The sequence below is a fragment of the Anoplophora glabripennis genome, unplaced genomic scaffold (genome assembly GCF_000390285.2).
Source record: "Anoplophora glabripennis isolate ALB-LARVAE unplaced genomic scaffold, Agla_2.0 scaffold1154, whole genome shotgun sequence".
NCBI lineage: Eukaryota > Metazoa > Arthropoda > Insecta > Coleoptera > Cerambycidae > Anoplophora > Anoplophora glabripennis.
The window spans coordinates 1-21,465 of record NW_019417232.1 but is presented as its reverse complement, the minus strand read 5'-3'; the positions used below and the strand labels follow the sequence as shown (position 1 = coordinate 21,465).

Sequence of the window (21,465 nt, the reverse complement as noted above, 5' to 3'; positions counted from 1 at the left end):
TAAACCAAGGTGGGTATGTTTTTCTACACTTATCAATAATTTTTTTATATTTCAGAACTCAAATATCTATAATTTCATAAAATTTCAAATAGAAATAGCCTACAGCATCATCAACATCAGAAAAATAATTCAACTTTTCCCAGTTGCAATTATTAAGTAAGTAAAATTAGCTTGTTTAAAGTTATACTTATCTGCTAAATTATTATTATTTTCCAAATACTTCAATTTAGTAATATTAATTTCGGCCAATAAAGGAGGATATCAATATTAACAACAGGTACTAACTCTTCTTTAAATGAAACTGGTGAATTTGCAAATACTAAATCTAAACTTTTCCGATCCTCATTACGTGGAGTTACATGGGTTAGCCTGATTGTGGCTTGGCAGGGGCGGTTTCTAGGAGTCAGGAGGGTTTATCTCGGAACCAATGCAGTTTTAGGGTTTGTGCCCACGAAGACATTTGTTCAGGGCACTAAGATAAGTAACATAAAAAATTCAACCATTTAACCGGGAGCCATTTCCCATAAGGTTTGTGCGGGGTCCTTTCTCAAATTGGAATTTTGAGTTAGGTGGCACAATTTGATACATATATTTTGCAGCAGGAACTTTTTAGCACGTAATGAATTATTGAAATGGCTTTTACTAGAAAACGGCTCATGCTATTAAAATCTAACAAGAGTACCTTTTTTTATGCAAAATATGATCAATTTTCATATTTTCAGTTCAGGAGGTACTAAAAGAAAATTGTAAAATTTGCCCCATGATCACGCATTTTCTTATGTTTCTGTAGCAAATTTTGATTTGTATATTATAGCGATTATTAAGCATACAAATAGTAATAAACCCCAAAATTTCGTGATTTAATATTAAATCGTTTTGAAATTATGCAATAAAAACTGTTTCCTAAGTTACCCCTTCAAGGGGTTGTATTTCCCTTAAGAGCCCCGCCACTGACAAAAACTTTACCAAAGTTTTTCATCATATTTCGACATGTTTTATACACTCAAATTTTGCGTACTTATTTCATTAACACTTTGTACAGGGTGGTTGATTTTCGATAGTTTTATAGGGTACAGCCAAAACGGTGATAGATACAAAAAATCTGATATCGATGTCCCGTCCTCTTTTTTTGAGTTTACTTCGCTGGTCCCAAAAGATCTTGGCTAACTTGATTAGTTTTAGATATACAGGGTTTTTTTGAAAAATGGCCCATTTACATTAACCTCTCTATCTCCGTTGTCATTCAATTTACAAGAAAAAAGTGTGCACATTATTTGTTCCATTTTTTATTAGGAAGCCATTGGCGTACTCAGATTTTTTACAAATCGCACAGTTTCTCCGATATTGCATAAACATAGGTTTTTTTAAATAGAACACCCTGTATTTGGCCATCCCGTTGAATAGCATTTTTTTTTACCTTTTCAGCTATATATAATAATAGATACTTTTTATTTGCCTAAATGAAGAAAAATGCAAAAATGTATAGATATAGATATTTTTTCAGTTGGCCATGTTATTTATTGTTATATTTAGTATTGGTCTCTTCGTTTTCTATTATTATTTTTATGTTAAGCACCTAACTTAGACTAAAAGATTAAAAAAAAAATAAATTAGATTATCCATTTATCTTTACTTAATAGGTTTAATTATAGGTACACTTATAACTATTATCTAAACATAAACTAAACAAAAATAACAACTATAAAATGAGAGAAACAACAATAAAACAAAAATGACATAACAAAGTCACAGCAAGTGCTCGAATTGTCGGCCATTTTCGTTGATACATAACTGACAACGTTTGGCAATGGAACGGGTCGCATTGTAAATGTGAATATTTGACACCCGCTGAATATAGTTTTCAAAATGTTCCCTTAGCTCCTCGACATTATTAGCTCTATACTTATAAATTTTGTCTTTAACATCCCCCCAAAAATAAAAGTCTATAGGGGTTAGGTCTGGTGACCTAGGCGGCCACCTGTTTGGTCCGTACGTACCGATCCAATTGTCCCCGAAATTATGATTTAATAATTCTCTAACTATGTGGGAATTATGTGGAGGCGCACCATCATGCTGAAAGAACATATTATATCGTTGAGCTAGTGACATATCGTCCAGCAGTTCAATAATATTTTCTTGTAAAATTCTCACATATCTCTGAGCGTTAAGGTTTTCATCGTACATTTCGTAAGCTAACACTCTATTGTGGAAGAGAGCTACCCATACATGAAAACCAAATCGCCCTTGTTGAATTCTGGCCACAGTTTGGTGAGGATTAACATCTGACCAATAACGCGCATTATGCCGGTTGAATATACCTTCGCTGCTTATAAAAGCCTCGTCGGTCCAAATAACATTTTGAAAAAAATTGGGGTATACATGAGTTTGCTGCAAAAACCATTGGCAGAAAATGATGCGTCTCTCTTCATCTCCTGGATGCAAATGGTGGACTTTTCTTATAGTATATGGTCGAAACTTGTGTTTTTTTAAAATTCTCAATGCTTTGAATTTACCAATTCCTATCGTTCTTTGAATTTCTCTGCTGGATACGTTGGGATTTGCGACAACAAAAGCTAAAGTATTGATTTCATCATCTTCTCTATTCTGTATATTATAAGATTTAGCTCTCGGTTTTTGAAAAGAACCAAACTCACACAAATTATCATAGAGTCGGCTAAAAATTCTCTTTTCTGGCTGATGACGCTCTGGGTATCTCTCCAAATATAAGTTTAAAGCTGTGTCACTATTTTTTTCACTTTCAATGTAACACTCTAACATTTGAACTTTGTGAAGATTTTCGTACACCATTTTTATACTTTTCAAAATTAAAACCAAGTAATAGACGTTTAACAAGCTTTCAATCAGTCAAAAATAAACTAACTGTCAATATTAAACAACAAAAGACGAATAAATAAATAACATGGCCAACTGAAAAAATATCTATATCTACATTTTTGCATTTTTCTTCATTTAGGCAAATAAAAAGTATCTATTATTATATATGGCTGAAAAGGTAAAAAAAAATGCTACTCAACGGGATGGCCAAATACAGGGTGTTCTATTTAAAAAAACCTATGTTTATGCAATATCGGAGAAACTGTGCGATTTGTAAAAAATCTGAGTACGCCAATGGCTTCCTAATAAAAAATAGAACAAATAATGTGCACACTTTTTTCTTCTAAATTGAATGACAACGGAGATAGAGAGGTTAATGTAAATGGGCCATTTTTCAAAAAAACCCTGTATATCTAAAACTAATCAAGTTAGCCAAGATCTTTTGGGACCAGCGAAGTAAACTCAAAAAAAGAGGACGGGACATCGATATCAGATTTTTTGTATCTATCACCGTTTTGGCTGTACCCTATAAAACTATCGAAAATCAACCACCCTGTACATATCAATTTTTTTTAATTTCCACTTAAATAATGATTTCATACAAAATTAAAACAATACAGGGCAATTTTTTGTCACAATATTTCATTTTCTGATAACATCTGAAAAGGTGTCAAACATTGGTCTCTTTTAATACAGGGAACTGAATATGCTAGAAAATTTGCGGTCTTTTCCTTCTGTAATATGTTTTCAAAATTGTCAAAATGATACCAGATCAATAAAAAAATATATTTAAATTGCAAATTAACTTTTGTGTTGGACATTATGCAGAAACATATCTAAATTAATTCTACCCAAAACTTAGATCATCACTAAAGGAAATTAAACTACGAGTGGGTCAACATAACTTGTTGCATAGTCACATAAACCAAAGAGTAAATAAAAGTTTTACATGACAAAAAAAATTAAAACAAAGAAATATCTTGTTATAAAGAACAATGCATTTGAATTCTTGTCATGAGCAAAAAAAATTTCCATTTTAAATTGTAACTTTGACAAACTGCATATTGAAAAAGAGGTGTGTAAATGAAAAAATGGCGTAAGAACAGCCCTATTGTTTTCGTTAAAAGAATCTATGATTAATGGGATGATTTACTTTTTTGTAATACCCTGTAGGTGTATAATATTGGACAAAATTTAACACTACATGAATAACAAAAATAAATACAGGTTGTTTTTTTAATGGCATACCTAACTTTATGGGGATTTTCTCTACTGTTTCAGATATCACAAAAAAAAAACTAGTTTTTTTTCAAAACAAACATCCCGTATATTTAACTTAGATATAATGCGTTTTTATGAGTAGCGATTTAATGTTTGATGAATCTATCTCTAAAAGCAAGGCAGATATATCCAATAGTGTTGAACAATTTATTAGGTCACAAAAAAATGGTAAATGTAATAGGTTTCAAGTATATTTTTTAGATATGTTATTCATGAAAAATAGTAATTTAACCACAATAAAAGTTATTAAATCATATAAAAAGTTAATATTATTAAACATAATAAAACATTTTTTTTACGACAAAAATTTTTCACCTAATCTTTATAAAATTTCTGTAACCACTTAAAAACGTGTTTTAATGAAATTTGGAAATAATCATAAAAATACTTTCTCTCAAGGGTGTTTGTAAATTCTTATATATTTACCTACATTTTGCTTTTAACGAAAAACAATAATGAACCATTAAATTAATTATCATTGTTATCGTTTATCGCTAACACATTTATTATTCATGACTCAAACACAATACTATTAAATTGTTTTGTGATTATCGTACATTGTTTTTTTTTTTTGAAGAGGTGTGATATGTTGTGTGATTTTTTTTTTCACATAAATAGAATAGACATGTTATCTTCTATTCTATCTTTTCTTTAATTGTATGTACAACTAACGTAAAATAATTATAATCATCGATATTCTGTAGTTTCTCAAATTTAGGTATTTTTAATGTAAAACTATAAAATATTTCTGTTTTTCTTTAACCCTTAGAAAAAGAAAATAATTTAAAATCAATATACAGTTCAATGTTCAGATCAAACGTTTATCGCATTGCAATCTGGCCGCAGATGGCCTAACTTCCCCTGAAACTGGAGGCAATATCAACAATTAGATGGACCCTATTGTCATGTACATCTAATGCCTTAAAGTATATGCCAAAAATATATACACGGTGTGACTTGTGACACTTAACATTTCCACTGACATTTTCTTAGAAACTGAAAGGAATATTTTAAATCGCTACTAGCTATAGTTGTAGGACAGTATGGGGTTCAATTTAGCATAAAAATAACTTCTTTATCTCCATATTATGTAATTTTTTTGTTACAAACAGAAATTGAAATATAATGTAATCCTCGAAAGTCCGAAAAATCATATTTTTGGACATGCAATGAACACATTGCATTTGAAATCCTATTTGTATAAAAAAAAATCCCACAAATTTTCTTCGTAATGCCAATAGATTGTGTTTTTTATTTTTAATATAATAAAGCTATTATTATTGTTATTACTATTATTAGAATGAGGGGTACAGATATTATTATTATTATTATTATTATTATTATTATTATTATTATTATGAATTATTAACAGTAGTAATAGTAGCAGTAGTAGTAGTAGTAGTAGTTTTATTAAAGTTATGTTCAGTTTATTTAACTGTAATTTTACAATAAAAAAATCATAATTTAAAATGGCTGATTCTTCAAATAAAATTAAAATCACCACCATTAGTTGATGTATTTATGTATTATTTAATGCAGCGAATATTTACCTCTAATTAGATAAATCATAGGTCCAAGCTTTCTGTCTATGTAAAATGTCTAATAAAAAAAAAAACAGAAAACGATATTTTTTTTATTTTCAACACCCTACATCTCTCGGAAGCAAATGTTTATATGAAAGTTTTTGCATAAAATTATATGTTCTGTTCAAGTTTCCCAATTAAAACCTGAACACCCCATATATTTACATTGGTAATTCTTTCAAGTGTTATTATGTTGTTAATTGGATTTAATTGTAACAAAATGTCATTTAAATATCACAGTCCAATGGTGAAGAAGTTGGAATTACTTGGGTCTATTGGAATTATAGAGATGGTGTATTTCTCTTCACAACTGAAATATTGATGTCATGCACACTACTTTATCACACATTTTATAGTTCTCTTTTTGCAATTGAAAATCCAAAAATGGGATATTTCATCCCGTTTTTTTTTCAAAACAAAATTTTAAACTAAATTTGTTTGATTCAGTGAATAATTTTGACATAAGATAAACCCAAGCTTTTTTACTAGATTATGCTTTATAAAACGTTTTAAAATATTCCATATTCTAATTTTTCTTTGTACTAGTAAAATATGAGTTAAAAAACTAGAAACAGAAATGTTTTCCCTAATCCTAATCCCTAATTTGAATAACTTATTTTGGATTGTACATATATAAAATTGCAAACAAAATTCTTAAACAATATTTTTCCATAGATATTTTTATAATATAAAATTGAAGTTTAACAATAAGTATAACCTTACCTGAGAAATTCCTCACAGATGGAGATAATACTTTAATTTTACTTCCAAAAACATCCTCTCCTTGAATCCTCCTTTGTGCCCTATTATAAGAAATATAAATTAACAAAACTTAAATCTTTCAACTACACAAGTTTTTTTTCTTTAATAAAAAACCAGGGACTAAAAATAATAGTACCTATAATCTTTTTCATAGGGCTTGAAATGTGCCATTTCTTAGTAAATTAAATAAAAATGAACAATCACTTCATTAAAATAAAATTAGAACATTATTATAGAAAGGATTTCACCATACTAAATTTCTGCAAAGCATTTGTGTTTTTGTTATATTTTTTAAATCTCAAGGACTATAAACTCCCACAAAAAATACTTATTTTGCTTTTTAACATTTCAAATGAGAATTGAATATTTACTTTATTTATTAACACTTCACTTAATATCGCAATATCATCAATAGTTAAAGTTATTGTCTGTAATTATTTATTTAAAACACTTTTTATTACTTTTTTTTAATTTAAATGAATAATTCGGTCACACGGAAAAGAAATTTTAAATAAAAAACCCCTTATACCAAAATGATTAGGTTGACTTAATAAATTTAATTTTATCTAACCTAACATAGTAATGTTTCAAAATTTTTTCTGTTTGCATTATCAAAACTTTTAACCAAATCACCTTGTGATCCCCTTGGTGACTGACCGTTTTAGTACCGGAAATTTATATTTTGTCTTCAGTGTGGTACAAATACCTAATTAAATAAAAAAGGATTGAAAGTGTTATTTTATAACGAATATAATCTTGTACTTATACACTACCTGATATATATGTTTCTTATTAAATCCAAACTTTTGAAACAAAAAAAATTGGAATAATCATTTCTAAATTTTATATACAAATTCACCTGAAAAATTGAAATGAAACGAATTCGTGTGAATGTGTCTTCATGTGCAATAGTTGATTTATTTTTTTAACCCAACTTTTCTATAAAAAAATAAGGGCTTTATATCTCCAACAGTTTTAGAATTTATTAGTTACGCACTGAATTTGTTGATGGAGAAATTTATTTAATAAATTAATTTATTTTAAGACAAATTCAGACAACCTTATCGTCGATATTATCCAGTCATCTGTGTAAAAATAAGAGAAAAAATGTTTATTCACATATTCTTACGAAACTGCCACGAAAATAAATAGATTAATTTACCAAATGATTGACAACTTATTAATAGATCTAATGATATGAACTAAAAACTTTTCAAAAATTGTTAAAATATTGCTGCCAGATTCAAAATTATTTTGAAGTGTCTGAAAATTGCCAATAGTAGCATATTTCCGTTTGTACCGCTTCGTACTTTAAATATTCGTGATCGTTTTGTGAATTTCATCGTTTTCCCATGGAAAAAAACGGTTTCAGTTTTTCCCGAATTTTCCAATTTTCCGGTCAACTTCCAATTTCCAATTTTTCTATACCTAAAAAACCTTATTCAGACTATTAAGAACATTTAATAAAAGAAATTAGACAAATCTGTCCAGTCGTTCTCAATAAACAGCATTTAATTTTTATTATAGATACAGTTTTTAGTTTTCTAATCAAAATTGCTAATCGCTAGGTAAATTGAATCTATTTGCATAACAGTTTTGTTCTGTTTCTTATGAGAAAATAAAAAATTTACTAACCTTAGGGCAGTATCCACATTTCCAAATCTGATAGTAGCAATGCCATCTTCAGAAGATATGTTTAAAATTTTTCCACCACAATTTTCCACCAACTTACGCAATCTGCTTCTTATCCTCTTTGTCTCAAGTTTTAATGGCAGATTTGATACTGTTAATAATGCAGGGGAATAAGAATTTACCTAAAATAATGAAAGGAATATCCAGAATCTGCTAAAATTTATTGATTGTGAACTAAAGTAAATATACGTTCATAAAGCATATTAAAAATTTTGTAATTGTTAACACAAGTTATTTTTGTTAAGAAAATAATTTTTCTTGTTTTCTAACAAATCTTGTTCTTGATAACCATATTAATGGTTTTAACAGTTTTAACATATTTTAAGCATGTCATTAATTTTATTATACAGAGTGATTTCACTTTAAATACAGAAACTGTAAGTCTAGATTCATTACCAAAAAATAAGTAGTCTGCTCTATAAACTTTTTTCCTGGGGGACTTGGTAATCAAGATACAGGGTGTTAAAGTTTACAAAATAATATAATGTTTTCCGCAATATCTTCATAATGCGCAGACGGAATTGAATCAAATTTACTACTGCGTATTTACATAATTAGACCTTTTATTGAATGTAATATTCCTCTTGTGGCTTTAACCAGTGGCGTGCTACTGGAGGTGCCGCTCCATTTTCCCAAGAAAAAAATATGGCACTGGTGGTTTTTTGTAGAAATAATATTACAGTTAAATCAACGAAAAATGTTTCTAGGTGTTTTTTAATTGTAGCAGTCGTTTAGGGAGATATTTGGGCTTATTTTGACGTTTTTTTGAACTTTCCTAATAAATTAATCCATTTATTTGATGAAAACCTTCTGCTTTTAACCAGTGACAGGTTACTAAAGCATCCGCCAACTTATCCCAAGAAAAGAATACGCCATTGGTAGTTTTTTGAAGAAATAATTTTATTTCTGAAAAAAATTTCATGCTAAATAATAAAATAACATTAGCAAATAGGTCGAGTAAGTAATTAAGTAATGAGTCCTATAACAATTGTTCAAACTGAAGTCCTTCCGCATCAATACACTTTTGACATCTATTAATCTATTTATAGAGGAACTTATCATGACATGATTTTCCCTGAGGAGATTACAATTCTCCTCTATCCTTTGCCACAATGTATCTAATGTTCATAAGCACAACAAGAACTGCAGCTTCAGGAATAAATAGGAAAACAAAGCTAGTTATAATAGTAAAACGAGATCATCGTAAAGCTTACTAACTAATAATGCAGACAAAAGATTCAATTTCATCAAATTTCAACAAATATGAGTAGGTTGACTTTTGCCCATTATGGTCGTCAAATAAGTAAATTATCTCCTACTATTAAGAAATACCAAGAATCACTGACAATTTTTTTTTTCTTGGAAGAATGGAGGGGCACCCTCAGTAGCACACCGCTGGATAATATCATGAGGTTAATATTGAATTCAATAAAAGGTCTAATTACCCAAATATGCTGTAATAAATTTATGAAGATATGACGGAATATATATATATTTTTTTAAAACTTGAACACCCTGTATCTCGAATACCACGCCCCCCAGAAAAATTTTATAGAGCAAACTCTACTTATTTTTTGGCAACTAATCTATTCCTGCAGTTTCTGTAGTTAAAGTGGAATCACTGTAGATATAAAAAATATTCTCAATATCTGCAAAATCATAAATTTACAGGACGGTGATACATCCATCTTTATACCTATAAAAATATATGTTGTAGATTTTTTTAAATGATGAAGTAATTGGGGAAGTTATTGAAGATTTTTTGTGGAATGTGAACATTTATATATAATTTCCAAAGATTTCTTAAAAAACTTCTCAGTTAATTTAGATATTGTAGTGCTCTTTTATAATGTTTTCAACAATCTATGTTGCAATCTATCCAAGCAGCAAATTTTTTAAATAAATATTTAATTCTTTTACCATGTGCAAGATATTTAATAAAATGAACTTAATGACTCAAATATATATGGTAGGTTTGTTACTACATAATAATGTAACATATTTTAGAGTCTGTGTAATGACAAAAGTACCACAAACCCATCATTTTGACACCAGGAAAAAAATGTAAAGTTGACGTTAACAAAAATGAATAACACAAACTCTATGTCCCATACAAAATTTTTATTTGGTACAATTTCTACAGTTAACAATGCAACAACCTGTGATAATTCAGTTTTTACAATCGCACGATAAAAAAATACTAAAAATCAACATTATCAGTAACTATCATTTATACTTTTTTAAGTAGAATTCTATTATGTTCTGAATGCTTAATAACCTTCCTTTAAATATGAGATTTGACAACAATGCATAGCCTACTTCCGCTGTTCGAGGTCGCGTTAGCTTGTCCAGATGTGGGGTATGAAAAGTCTACTAATTTATAATAAATGCTCTACATGTCCCTATTTTCTTCGACACATTTCCTTAAATGTTTTATGAAACTATGTATTGAGAATAGGAAACGAATTATACGTTTGTCTAACTTGTCATACAGCGTCTTTTATTGTATTCCAAAGTTGTTCCCCCGTATTAGATGTTACAGAGTTGTAAACAATTCCTTTCAAATAACCTCAAAGTAAACGTCTAACAAATTAAAATCCTGACAGCGAGAAGGCTAAGGAAAGTCACTACCTCGACCAATCCAACACTTTGGAAATGTTTGATTTAAATCTCTTACTAAACGGCTGTAATGAGCAGGCGCACCATCGTGCATGAACCACATTTGTCATCTAGTATTAATGGGTATTTCTTCAAGAGCCCCAGGAAGTTCTTTCTGAAGGAATTCCAAGTCATTTTGGCCGTACAGGTAAAGCGAGAGGCCCCAAAATAAATTTTCCTATTATCCCGCACTAGACGTTAACTGAAGATTCATGTGTTGGAAGTGATGCTCTTTTATTGCGTGTGGATTTTCTTCGCTCCACACGTGAAAAGACTCTGCGATTCAGATAATGTTCTTCATATGTTCACTTAGCAGCGCGTCCACTAAAATGTTCCGGTACATATACTACTATCATGTTTCTCATTTCATAATTCGTAAATTCATTGTGACGAGGCATTTTTGGAAACAAACTTTTGCAAAATACAAACTTAACAGTGACTTATTGTCATGTTGTTATGGATACGTAATTATTTTAAAAAAATATGGGGTATGTGAATAAATATTTTCTGTAATATTTCGATTCTGACACTGAAACATATGTCCGACGCTCCAGGGCCCCCCAGGGGGCAAGGGGGGGGCCTTCTGTAAAACACTGAATAGCTGAGTAATTGCCTTCTAAATTTCTACTCGGGGGTTTTCGGGGACGGGAATTCCGAATCTGACACTGGAAAATATCCATTAATATTAGCTTGTATAACACTGAGAAAAATTGTCATAGAATTGGAGAAATCCTGGACAATCCATTCCCAAGAGACATATTTCGTTAAATCAAAGAAATATTCCTTAAAACCGAAGAATATTTCATGGATCATGGATTTTCAAAAGAATCTCTTGGGCCCGTGCGACTGCGGATAATGCATAACAATTCCCGACAAAATCCGATTATCGACAATGCAGATCTTGTGGGTGCAGGAAGCATGGAATTACATGCACACCTGTTCCAATCCTGAAATAGTCGAAAATGTAATATAGATGATAGTGATGGAGACACTGATGATGAAAATTGTGATTGATAGTGAAAGTNGGAATTACATGCACAACTGTTCCAATCCTGAAATAGTCGAAAATGTAATATAGATGATAGTGATGGAGACACTGATGATGAAAATTGTGATTGATAGTGAAAGTGTTAGATAAACATATGATAGTAGTTGTCTCACTAATTGCCTTGCAAATAAAAAGAATATTTGTTTTCAGAATAAAGTGGATTCTTTTCGACTCATTAATTTCCTGTTAGTTTTTCTTACCCTTCTTGTCTAATCTTTGTAAATTAGCGTGTGTCACAATGTAAAGATAAGCCTACAAGATCATGCTTGGTAAGCGGATGGAGCAGTTTCATTGCAAAAATCTGCCTTTCGATGTTTTCTAGAAAGCCCACCCAACGGGCGTCATGCATACTTTTTAGTGTCAGAATCGGAATTCCCGACCCCAAAAACCCCGAGTGGAAATTTAGAAGGCAATTACTCAGCTATTCGATGTTTTACAGAAGGCCCCCCCTCTTGCCCCCACTGGTGGCTCCAGGGGCGTCGGGCATACTTATCAGTGTCAGAATTGAAATCCCTGACCCCAAAAACCCCCGAGTGGAAATTTAGAAGGCAATTACTCAACTATTTGGTGTTTTACAGAAGGCCCCTCCTTGCTCCCTGGGGGGCCCCAGGGGCGTTGGACATACGTTTCAGTGTCAGAATCGAAATCCCCGACCCCAAAAACCCACGAGTGGGGATTTAGAAGGCAATTACTCAGCTATTCAATGTTTTACACAAGGCCCCCCACTTGCTCCCCAGGGCCGTTGGAAATATTTTTCAGGGTCAGATTCGGAATCTCCGACCCCAAAAACCAAATTTCTACAACTTTTAGTCAATTTTTAGCATTTTTAGAAAATTCGGAAAAATTTATGCACTCCAAGATGCACTTTATGCACCCGCAATGCAGTTTCGATCCAGCCCCAAAGTGTAATATATAGACTTTTTTCCTGATATTTTTCCGAAGACAATGTCGAAAACCGCAACTCGATCGGTTCATCAGAAAAAAATTGCTGATTTATTGTCTAACTTGCCTGGTCTATTATTATAAAAATGCAGTTTAGCTCTCAATTTCCATTGTAATTTTCAGAATAAAGAAATTATTATCAAATGTGAATTCAAATGAATTATGATTTACAATATCCTCGTGTCTATGTTTATAACCCGGTATAATAGTAATTTTGAATTAATCTATGTAAGAATACATGCTCAGCATATAGTTGTTTAATTCACATATTTAATTTATTCTGAATATTTGTACCAGATTCACTTTTCTGTCAAGCACCCTGATAAAGACATAGCACACAAATACTGTTTGTAAATATTTGTTGAATGATATATACACAAACAGATCAATGGTATGGAGCCACATGTGCAAATTCGAACAGCATAATATGGATCCTTGCCCATAAAAACATACCTGCTCTAAGTAATAAATTTGAGTTCTTAATTTATAATATGTTTATTGCACTGCGACTAAATTAATACAAAACATCATTATAATGTACTATGACAGTAAATAATTTAATTTGTTTTATACTTAGTACATTTTATTTATTTAAACATTAAATCAATTTTAATTAACAAGTTAAAATGTACAGAAGTATGATCTGCAACTTTCTTTATTAAATTTTCCAGTTATTTAAATTTAGCTTAGAAATTAGAATATCTGGATCAGTGATGGAATCTATTAATATCATATACAGGGTGTCCCTGAAAAGGATGGACAACGCTTGACCACAGGTTCCTTGGATGAAAATAAGATTATTATAGCTTAACTTACCTATATGCAAAAGTGCACACCTACTAAAATATAGCCTTTTAAATATAGAATAAATAACCGTTTTTTTCAAAACTATTTTCTTATAGCTGTTTTACATTGACAATTTATTGATCAATTAATTCATGAAGTCGCTTCATCAAGAAATTGGACAAGTGTAATGCACCAAATCTGCTGTCAAATAACTTCATGAATTTATTCATCAAGTTCGTGACGAATTAGACCATGTTCTAATTTTCGTCAATTTTTTCGTGAAGTTCAGAAGTACCAATCCTACAGATTTCCAGCCTCAGATCAGTAATGAGGTTATGTTATTGGAATATGTAAATAATTGTGTGGCGTAGTACTAGTTTTGCATTGTTTTTACTGATTTGTTACTTACAAAAACTAATATTTATATAATATGTGTCAGAACGGTACCGCCGTTGTATCACTACAATTATTATGAGTGGAAAGGTGACATTTTTGAAATTTATTTGCTTATTTGATTCATTGCTAGAACTGATTCATACGTCAAAAAACTTGACAAAGTCTGTAGCAGTGTAAAACCACACTGTTTACCAATAAGTTCGTGAATTAATTTATGAAGAACTTCGTCAATTTATTCATGAATAAATTGTCAATGTAAAACAGCTATTAGAAACTTCAAATTTGGTACACATATATTTTTTTATATAAATAAAGAATTTGGTGAGAATACATACAGACAGGATGTTCTCTTTCTAGCGCCTGTGCGCCACTGGCTATCCCGTAACTTTTTTGTGTGTACGCCAGTGATGTCAGAATTTATATTTTAAAAAATAAGCACTATTTTAGAAGATTTTTTGCCACCAAAATACTACCAATAATACCAGTTTATGTTAGAACCGTCTTTTACTGATTCCATATGGATTTTCATCAAAATAAACATGTTTATTATGCAAATTAAAAATACCCCTTCTAGTAAAAACGGTTTCTTCTGTAAACAGGATTTTCTTGTTTATCTCTATTTCCTGAGTTCCTGAATACTTTGGTAGGTAAAAGTTCTTGAACTGATTGAAGGTGAAATGGAAGTAATAACTGGTCTTACTCTATTAACGGAACTTTTTGAAAGCCAACCTCCACCTCTAAACGCCTTGTACTTACTTGCGGAATTTCTTCGACTCTTTCCAAAATTTCGGTATGCTGTCCACGATTTAATGTTACAAATAAAAAATGTCCTGTTGCCCGAAGACGTCTCTTCGCATTAGTAAATGTTTTGTTATTTGGAATTCTTCGATTAGGAATTCTTTCAGCATATGTTCGAACACTAGCAGAACAATTTCCTTCACAATAACCCAAAGCTAGTAACATATCATTTTGTTCAATGCAGCCATAGTAAAGAAGATACGAGAGAAGATATTAAAAACAAAGTTAGCTGAAATTAAATGAGACCCAGTTTGACACTGTACCTTTTAATTATTGTTATGAATATGTTTCTTTGTTATGTGGTGCTTCGTACTAGACTGATCTAATTATCTTAAACCGATTTTATATTATTTAATGTTTAAAAAATGCCAATTTTACTCGAAATCCATAATCGATAACAAAATTTTGTAAGAGGCAACAAATCTTCTAAAATAGTGCTTATTTTTAAAAATATAAATTCTGTCCTTATTGACGTACACACAAAAAATTTATGGGATAGATTATATAAAAAAATATGTGTACCAAAGGACCCCCCAGAAAATTAGCTGAATTTTAAGTATGTTATAGTATTCATGGTCCTGATCAAAAGTCCTCATGGGCACAAGCGTCCAAAACCTCTAAATTTCGAGTTATGAACCTCAGAAAGGTGCTGGGTGGATGTTTTTGGACTTTTATGGATTTTGCAAGTTCCACATTCTCTAACGTACTTAACGGTATAGGCTCGTGGTCAACCCAGCTGATTTGACAGTATGTTAAAGTACTCCTTATCCCTATCAAAAGTTCTCATGGGCGCAAACCTCCAAAAACCCCAGATTTCGAGTTATGGGCCTCAGAAAGGTGCTGGATGGATTTTTTGGACTTTTATGGATTTTGCAAGTTCCACATTCTCAAACGTACTTGAAGGCATAGGCTCACGGTCAACTGGACTGATTTGACAGTATGTTAAAGTGCTCTTCATCCTGATCAAGAACTCTCATCCCCGCAAGCCCCCGCAACCATCAATTGCGAGTCATGGAACCCCTGAATGACGATGTGTATTCATGCGCGGACGTCTGAGTGTGTGTTCACTTTAGTTCAGGTATGCAACCTAGATGGCGTAGTTGCATCGCACAATACAGGTTCCCCCAGGGAGGTACATAGGTGCCACACAAGAAGAAGAATTATGCTTGCAAAAGTTACCGCAGAGATATTTTCTATCAAAGATTATTAATATCCCTTTGCTTCTATCAACAGTTCTTTTCAGAGCTTCTTTCTCATCAGTTTTCCCATAAATCGAGGCACCAGCAAAATGTAAAGTATCCGCCCATTTCAGTACTCTACCATATACCTACTTGATGCGGCTGACAGGGCTCTTCCGGATTGAAGATTTTCATACAAGAGAGAGGAGGCTTAAAATGGCTTGAGTGGTGTTTGAGGACATATACGCACTTTAAAGTACGTTAGAGAACGTGAAATTCACGGGATTAATATTAGTCCGAAAAAGTCCGAACCATTCACCCAGCGCCCGTCTGAGGCCGATAACTCGAAATCTAGATCTAGAGAACTTTTGATCAGGATAAAGAGTACTTTAACATACTGTAAAACCAGCCGAGTTGACCGTGAGCCCATCCCGTTAAGTACGTTAGAGAATGTGGAACTTGCAAAATCCATAAAAGTACATAAACGTCCACCCAGCACCTCTCTGAGGCTCATAACTCGAAATTTTGAGGTTTTGGACGCTTGTGCCTATGAGGACTTTTGATCAGGACCATGAATACTATAACATACTAAAAATTCAGCCAATTTAACCGGGAGCCAATTCCCATAAGGATTCTGGGGGGTCCTTTGCAGTTTCTAAGAAAAACAGTTTTCAAATTATTTGAAAAAAAATTAGGTTATTTGTTCTATAGTTAGAAGATTATATCTCAGTAGGCGTGCACTTTTGTATACAGGGTGTTAATTAAGTATATCCAATAAATTCAACAGACGATTATTTGAGTGATTTTAAGACAAAAAGTTCATATAAACATTGTTCCACAGATGCATCGTTTTCAAGATACAGGGTGTTAAACTTTTGTAAAAAAATTGCTATTTCATAAATATCTTAAATACCCTTTATCTAATTTTGTTGTAATTTGGAACTATTACTTGCAGTGTTAAGGGGTTAATTTAATCCTAACTTTATTAGATTTGTTAAGTCCAGTGGCCTCCCGAGCTGTAGCTTAACGAATATTTTTGACAAAAAAATGTACGCCACTGACTTTTTGTAATTTTTGTTTTTTTTTTGGATCAAGCAACTTAAAATACTACTTTTTTGTCCTTTGAATATTTTTCGTATCTTGATTAATTTTTGGAGAAAAAAAAATAAAATCCACTTACCATACAAGAAACAAAAAATACTAATATATTAAAATTGATTATTTCTACCCTTCCCAAAAACAGAAATTTTAATTTATTTCTTGCGTTAAGGAAGTACATAGTTAATGGTTCCATTAATAAACATAAATTGTATAATAAGAAATCGAGAAAAAAGATAAACATTTTAAAAGACAATCAATCAAACCAAGCATAAATTCGAGTTACTTAGGGTTCCATTAACAATAAGATATGTTTGCGGTACTAAATTTTGGAAAGAAGAACAGTGCATTGCTGTTAGTCTCTCCATAAACAAAGTATCAAAGTAGCAACACTGCTAGAGGTGAGTACGTCCATTGTCTTTACGAAATCATATCGACGTTTTAGTACGAAAACATGTTACCTCAGATTTCGGTTGGAAAACATGCTATCTCAAATTTCGGTTGGAAAACATGCTAGGTGAAACAGGCCTATAATTCAGGTGTTAATTGACGAATCCTTTTCAAATTTTAACCACTCATGCAGACCAATGGGGTGCACATTTGAGGATCATTAAACTTACATAGGTATATCCATAGGTGTGCTTTAAGGGAAATTAAGAGGGGATCGGTATTTTTTATTAGCGCATAAAATACGGAAATGCTGATGCCTTAGTCTTAATCAGTATCATCGAAAATATACCCAAGGCAAGTTTCATCCAAATCCTATACAAGGTTGTACAGAAAATTCATTTAATACAAAAAATAACATTACATTTTGTATCCACACAGTAAAGCAAAATCCAGTGATCCATACCAAATGATTTTGTTTAAATGAAATGACATTTATAATTTTTAGTTGTTTTGACATAACACGTCAACAAGATTGTTATTAAAATTCTGAGTTTAAAAATAATTTATTGCGAAAAAACATCAGTGATGGCAGAAATTATATCAGTTGCTGACAAAATTGAAATAATAAGAATTTATGGAGAAAATGTTACATCACGTGAAGCTGCAAGAGTTTTTAATCACTGCCATCCCAATCGAACAGTAAATACTGAAGAGCAAACTTACACGAAAATAGATGCTTTCCGAAATAATCCATGGCAAAGCATACGACAGGCAGCATTGAATTTGAATTTAACCCTTTCGCTACGGCTGCAATATAATTTTTTCTGCTTTAAAAATACTACTGGGTTATATATGTCCCAAGGAAATTTTAAAAAACACTGCAAGCATACCAATGCATTATAAATCCCTATTCAAACTGTCCCAACCGTGCTGCTTGTACTAGGTATATATTCGCGTACACAACAGTCCACCTTATTAACACCAGTCTGTTAACCTCAAAATTTATTTAAAAAAATTATTAAAATTTAAAATGTGGCATGCTAAAAAGATAATATTGAATAAACTTGTTCTGAGGGTCTATAAAAGTATTATAGTTATACAAAAAAACGTATTTTCAAAAAAAAATTTATCGTATTTTTGAAACCTAAAATGCCGTGGGACCCTTTAGTGGCGAAAGGGTTAAAGCAACTGCTGAAAGTGTCCCCCTCCTTGTTCCAAGCACTTTTCACACCTGTTCCTCAAAGAATTAAAGATATTTTCTAAGATGCTCGGGGTATTGTTAATTTCACGAATCTTGTCTATAAGTCGAGCCTGCAGATGGTTTAAATCAAGAATAGGCAGTTCAATAATAGTGTTTTTAAGGTAAGGCCACAAAAAGAAATCACACGGCGTAATATCACATGACCTCGGTGGAAATTCATGTTCAGCATTGAGACTTATTAGTCGATTTTAAAAACTTCCCTCAACATATTCATCGTCTCGCCTGCCGTATGTGACCTTGCGCCATCTTGTTGAAAGTAAAAGTTTGTAATTTCGTTTTCTTCCAGCTGGTTAACAAAAGGAGCGATAATTTCTTCTCTATACCTTTGCGCAGTAAGAGTACCATTAAAAAAAATAGGTCCATAAATCCTCCTTCGATTGAGAGCACACCAAACTCCAATTTTTTGAGCGTGTAGAGGGCCCTCGACAAAAAAGTTATCTGGTTTTTCAGAAGACCACATTCTCATATTCTGTGAGTTTACGTAACCACTTAAATGAAACCAGGCTTCATCAGAAAAAAAGGTGATATTATGAAGTTCACCGTAGTTGTTTAAAAACCATTCACAAAATACAGCCCGTCGCGGAAAATCAACTTCATGAAGTTCTTGCTGACAAGTTAAACGATAGGAGAACAAACGCAAATCTTTTTTTAACACTGTGTGGCAGGTACCGACTGATACTCCCACCATTTGTGATAAAACACGTACAGAAGTTCTTGGCGCATTTTCCATTATTTGTTGGACATTTTCTTTTAATTCTTCAGTCCGCTTTTTAGGTCGGCCGCTTCCTTCTTTTCTTGTTACACTGCCCGTTTCACGAAAAACATTAACACAACGCTGAACTGCACTTTGAAAAATTTTGTACTCAACAACGCCGGGAAATTGATTTTGAAATTCTATGAAACATTCCTCAATAGAATACTTCCATATTCCATCAATCTTGCGTCCATTTCTAAAGTAGGACTCTATGATAAACACTTTTTGTTCTTGAGAAAACACCATTTTAAACGCTTTTTAAAACGAAAATATTCAAATTGATAGCGGCGATATAGCGCTTTGACAGATGACGTTTAAGTTCATTTGCTATACGCTACGCCCTACGTCCAAATTTTCAGAACCAACTTGACCACGTTTTTATTTGAACGCTCGTTATAAGGAGATATGGCGGCTACATTGAAGTTAAGAAAATAAACTGAGTTTTGTTATACCTATTTTTTTTTTGTTATCCAGTCTGTATTAGCTTATTTACATTTGTATTGAATGAATTTTCTATACAACCCTGTATACCATTTGGATGAAACTTGCCGTGGGTATATTTTCGATGATACTGATTAAAACTTTCCGTATTTTATTCGCTAATAAAAAATACCAAAAAATCGATCCCCTTTTAATTTCCCCTAGCGCACACCTATGGATATATGTAAGTTTAATGATCCTCAAATGTGCACCCCATTAGTTTACGTAAGTGGTTAAAATTTGAAAAGCATTTGTCAATTAACACCTGAATTATAGGCCTGTGTCACCTAAATCGTAGCCACACTGTATAAAATATTAGTAAAAATTTAATTCTAAAAGACTTACTTTAGTCCTACTTTCTGGTAAATTTTTCATCAACTCTGTGAAGGAATGATGTTCATTTGCACATAAGATTAAAGCTTCAGCTACATTAACGTTATGCACTAAAATAACTCTTATTTTTTTTCGGTATCTAAGGTCAGATAAATCTGCTGCAAAGTTAATGTCTCCAGAAATTAAAACAATTCCTGATGGAGCTGAATGTACTTCAGCAAATCTTCTTAATGATTGACGTAATTTTTCGTCAGCAGCATTTTTAGAAGTTGATGAAACGTGAATTAAATTTACCTGAAATTGTTCATAATTACTAAAAATATATGCAATAAGTATATGAATCTTAATAAGTACTAAATAAACTTTTACCTGTGAATCATGCAATTCTTGAATAATTTGTGGAGTTTCCTTTTTTACGTCACAAACAACTACAAATTCTGATTCTCGGTAGTTTTCCAAAAAAACTTCTCTAATTTTTTGTACTACATCCGAAGCACTTTTGCCTTTGGGTACATGGCAGTTTTCTATGTCCCAATAAATTCCTAAAGGTGGTAACTTATTTGCAAAGTTTAATCTATGACGCTTCTTTTTTACAGTGTTAAAACTTCTGTGAAAAAATTCATTAGTGGAGCTATCTGAAGCTGTTGAGCAATATGAATTATTTGCACTTTTTGTTAATCTAGGAGGAGGTGGAAATTTAAATTTGGGTTTCGTACCCGTACAGTCAGAAAAAATGGAATCTCTATTAAGAGAATCATCACTTGATTCTTGTGTAAAATAGTCAGCCAGATACATTTTTTTTAAATAAAAAATTCTCCCTTCACATTTCGTTACAGATATCGACAACAAAATTTAGTGTATCTTTTTTTTTAATCAGTTGTGCAAAGAAAAATCACATCTTTCACAATGTTTGTCTTATGTCTTATGACGTATCTCTATCTCACAATCCAAATACATCTGATATTAGCAACAAGCACAAAACATATGTTAGTTGTTTAATGACCCTGTGAGTGCTAACTATGGCTATGTTCCGTAATCTGCTAATTTTACTATCAGCGCTATTGCAGAAACTGCAATCAAGCCGCGCCGCGCCATTACTCCATGGCTAGAAATTGGCCTCAATGATTTGTGATCGAGGGGGATTATCCCTCTTTATCCTGCCTCATCTCGTGTAGGCCTGGACAGCCTTC

General features: G+C 31.8%; 1 protein-coding gene across 1 annotated transcript in view; it reads right to left on the bottom strand.

The window, feature by feature from the left end:
• The window catches only part of LOC108915830 (meiosis regulator and mRNA stability factor 1), an 83,493-nt gene extending 62,297 nt beyond the window's left edge, over window positions 1-21,196 (bottom strand). Inside the window, exons 1-4 of the mRNA XM_018721971.2 lie at window positions 20,645-21,196; window positions 20,288-20,569; window positions 8,097-8,275; window positions 6,423-6,502 (exon numbers count right to left, since the gene is read on the bottom strand). Coding sequence (XP_018577487.1) covers window positions 6,423-6,502; window positions 8,097-8,275; window positions 20,288-20,569; window positions 20,645-21,070 — 967 coding nt within the window. The 5' untranslated portion in view covers window positions 21,071-21,196. The remainder of the gene's footprint in view (window positions 1-6,422; window positions 6,503-8,096; window positions 8,276-20,287; window positions 20,570-20,644) is intronic.
• Between the last annotated feature and the right edge of the window lie 269 nt (window positions 21,197-21,465).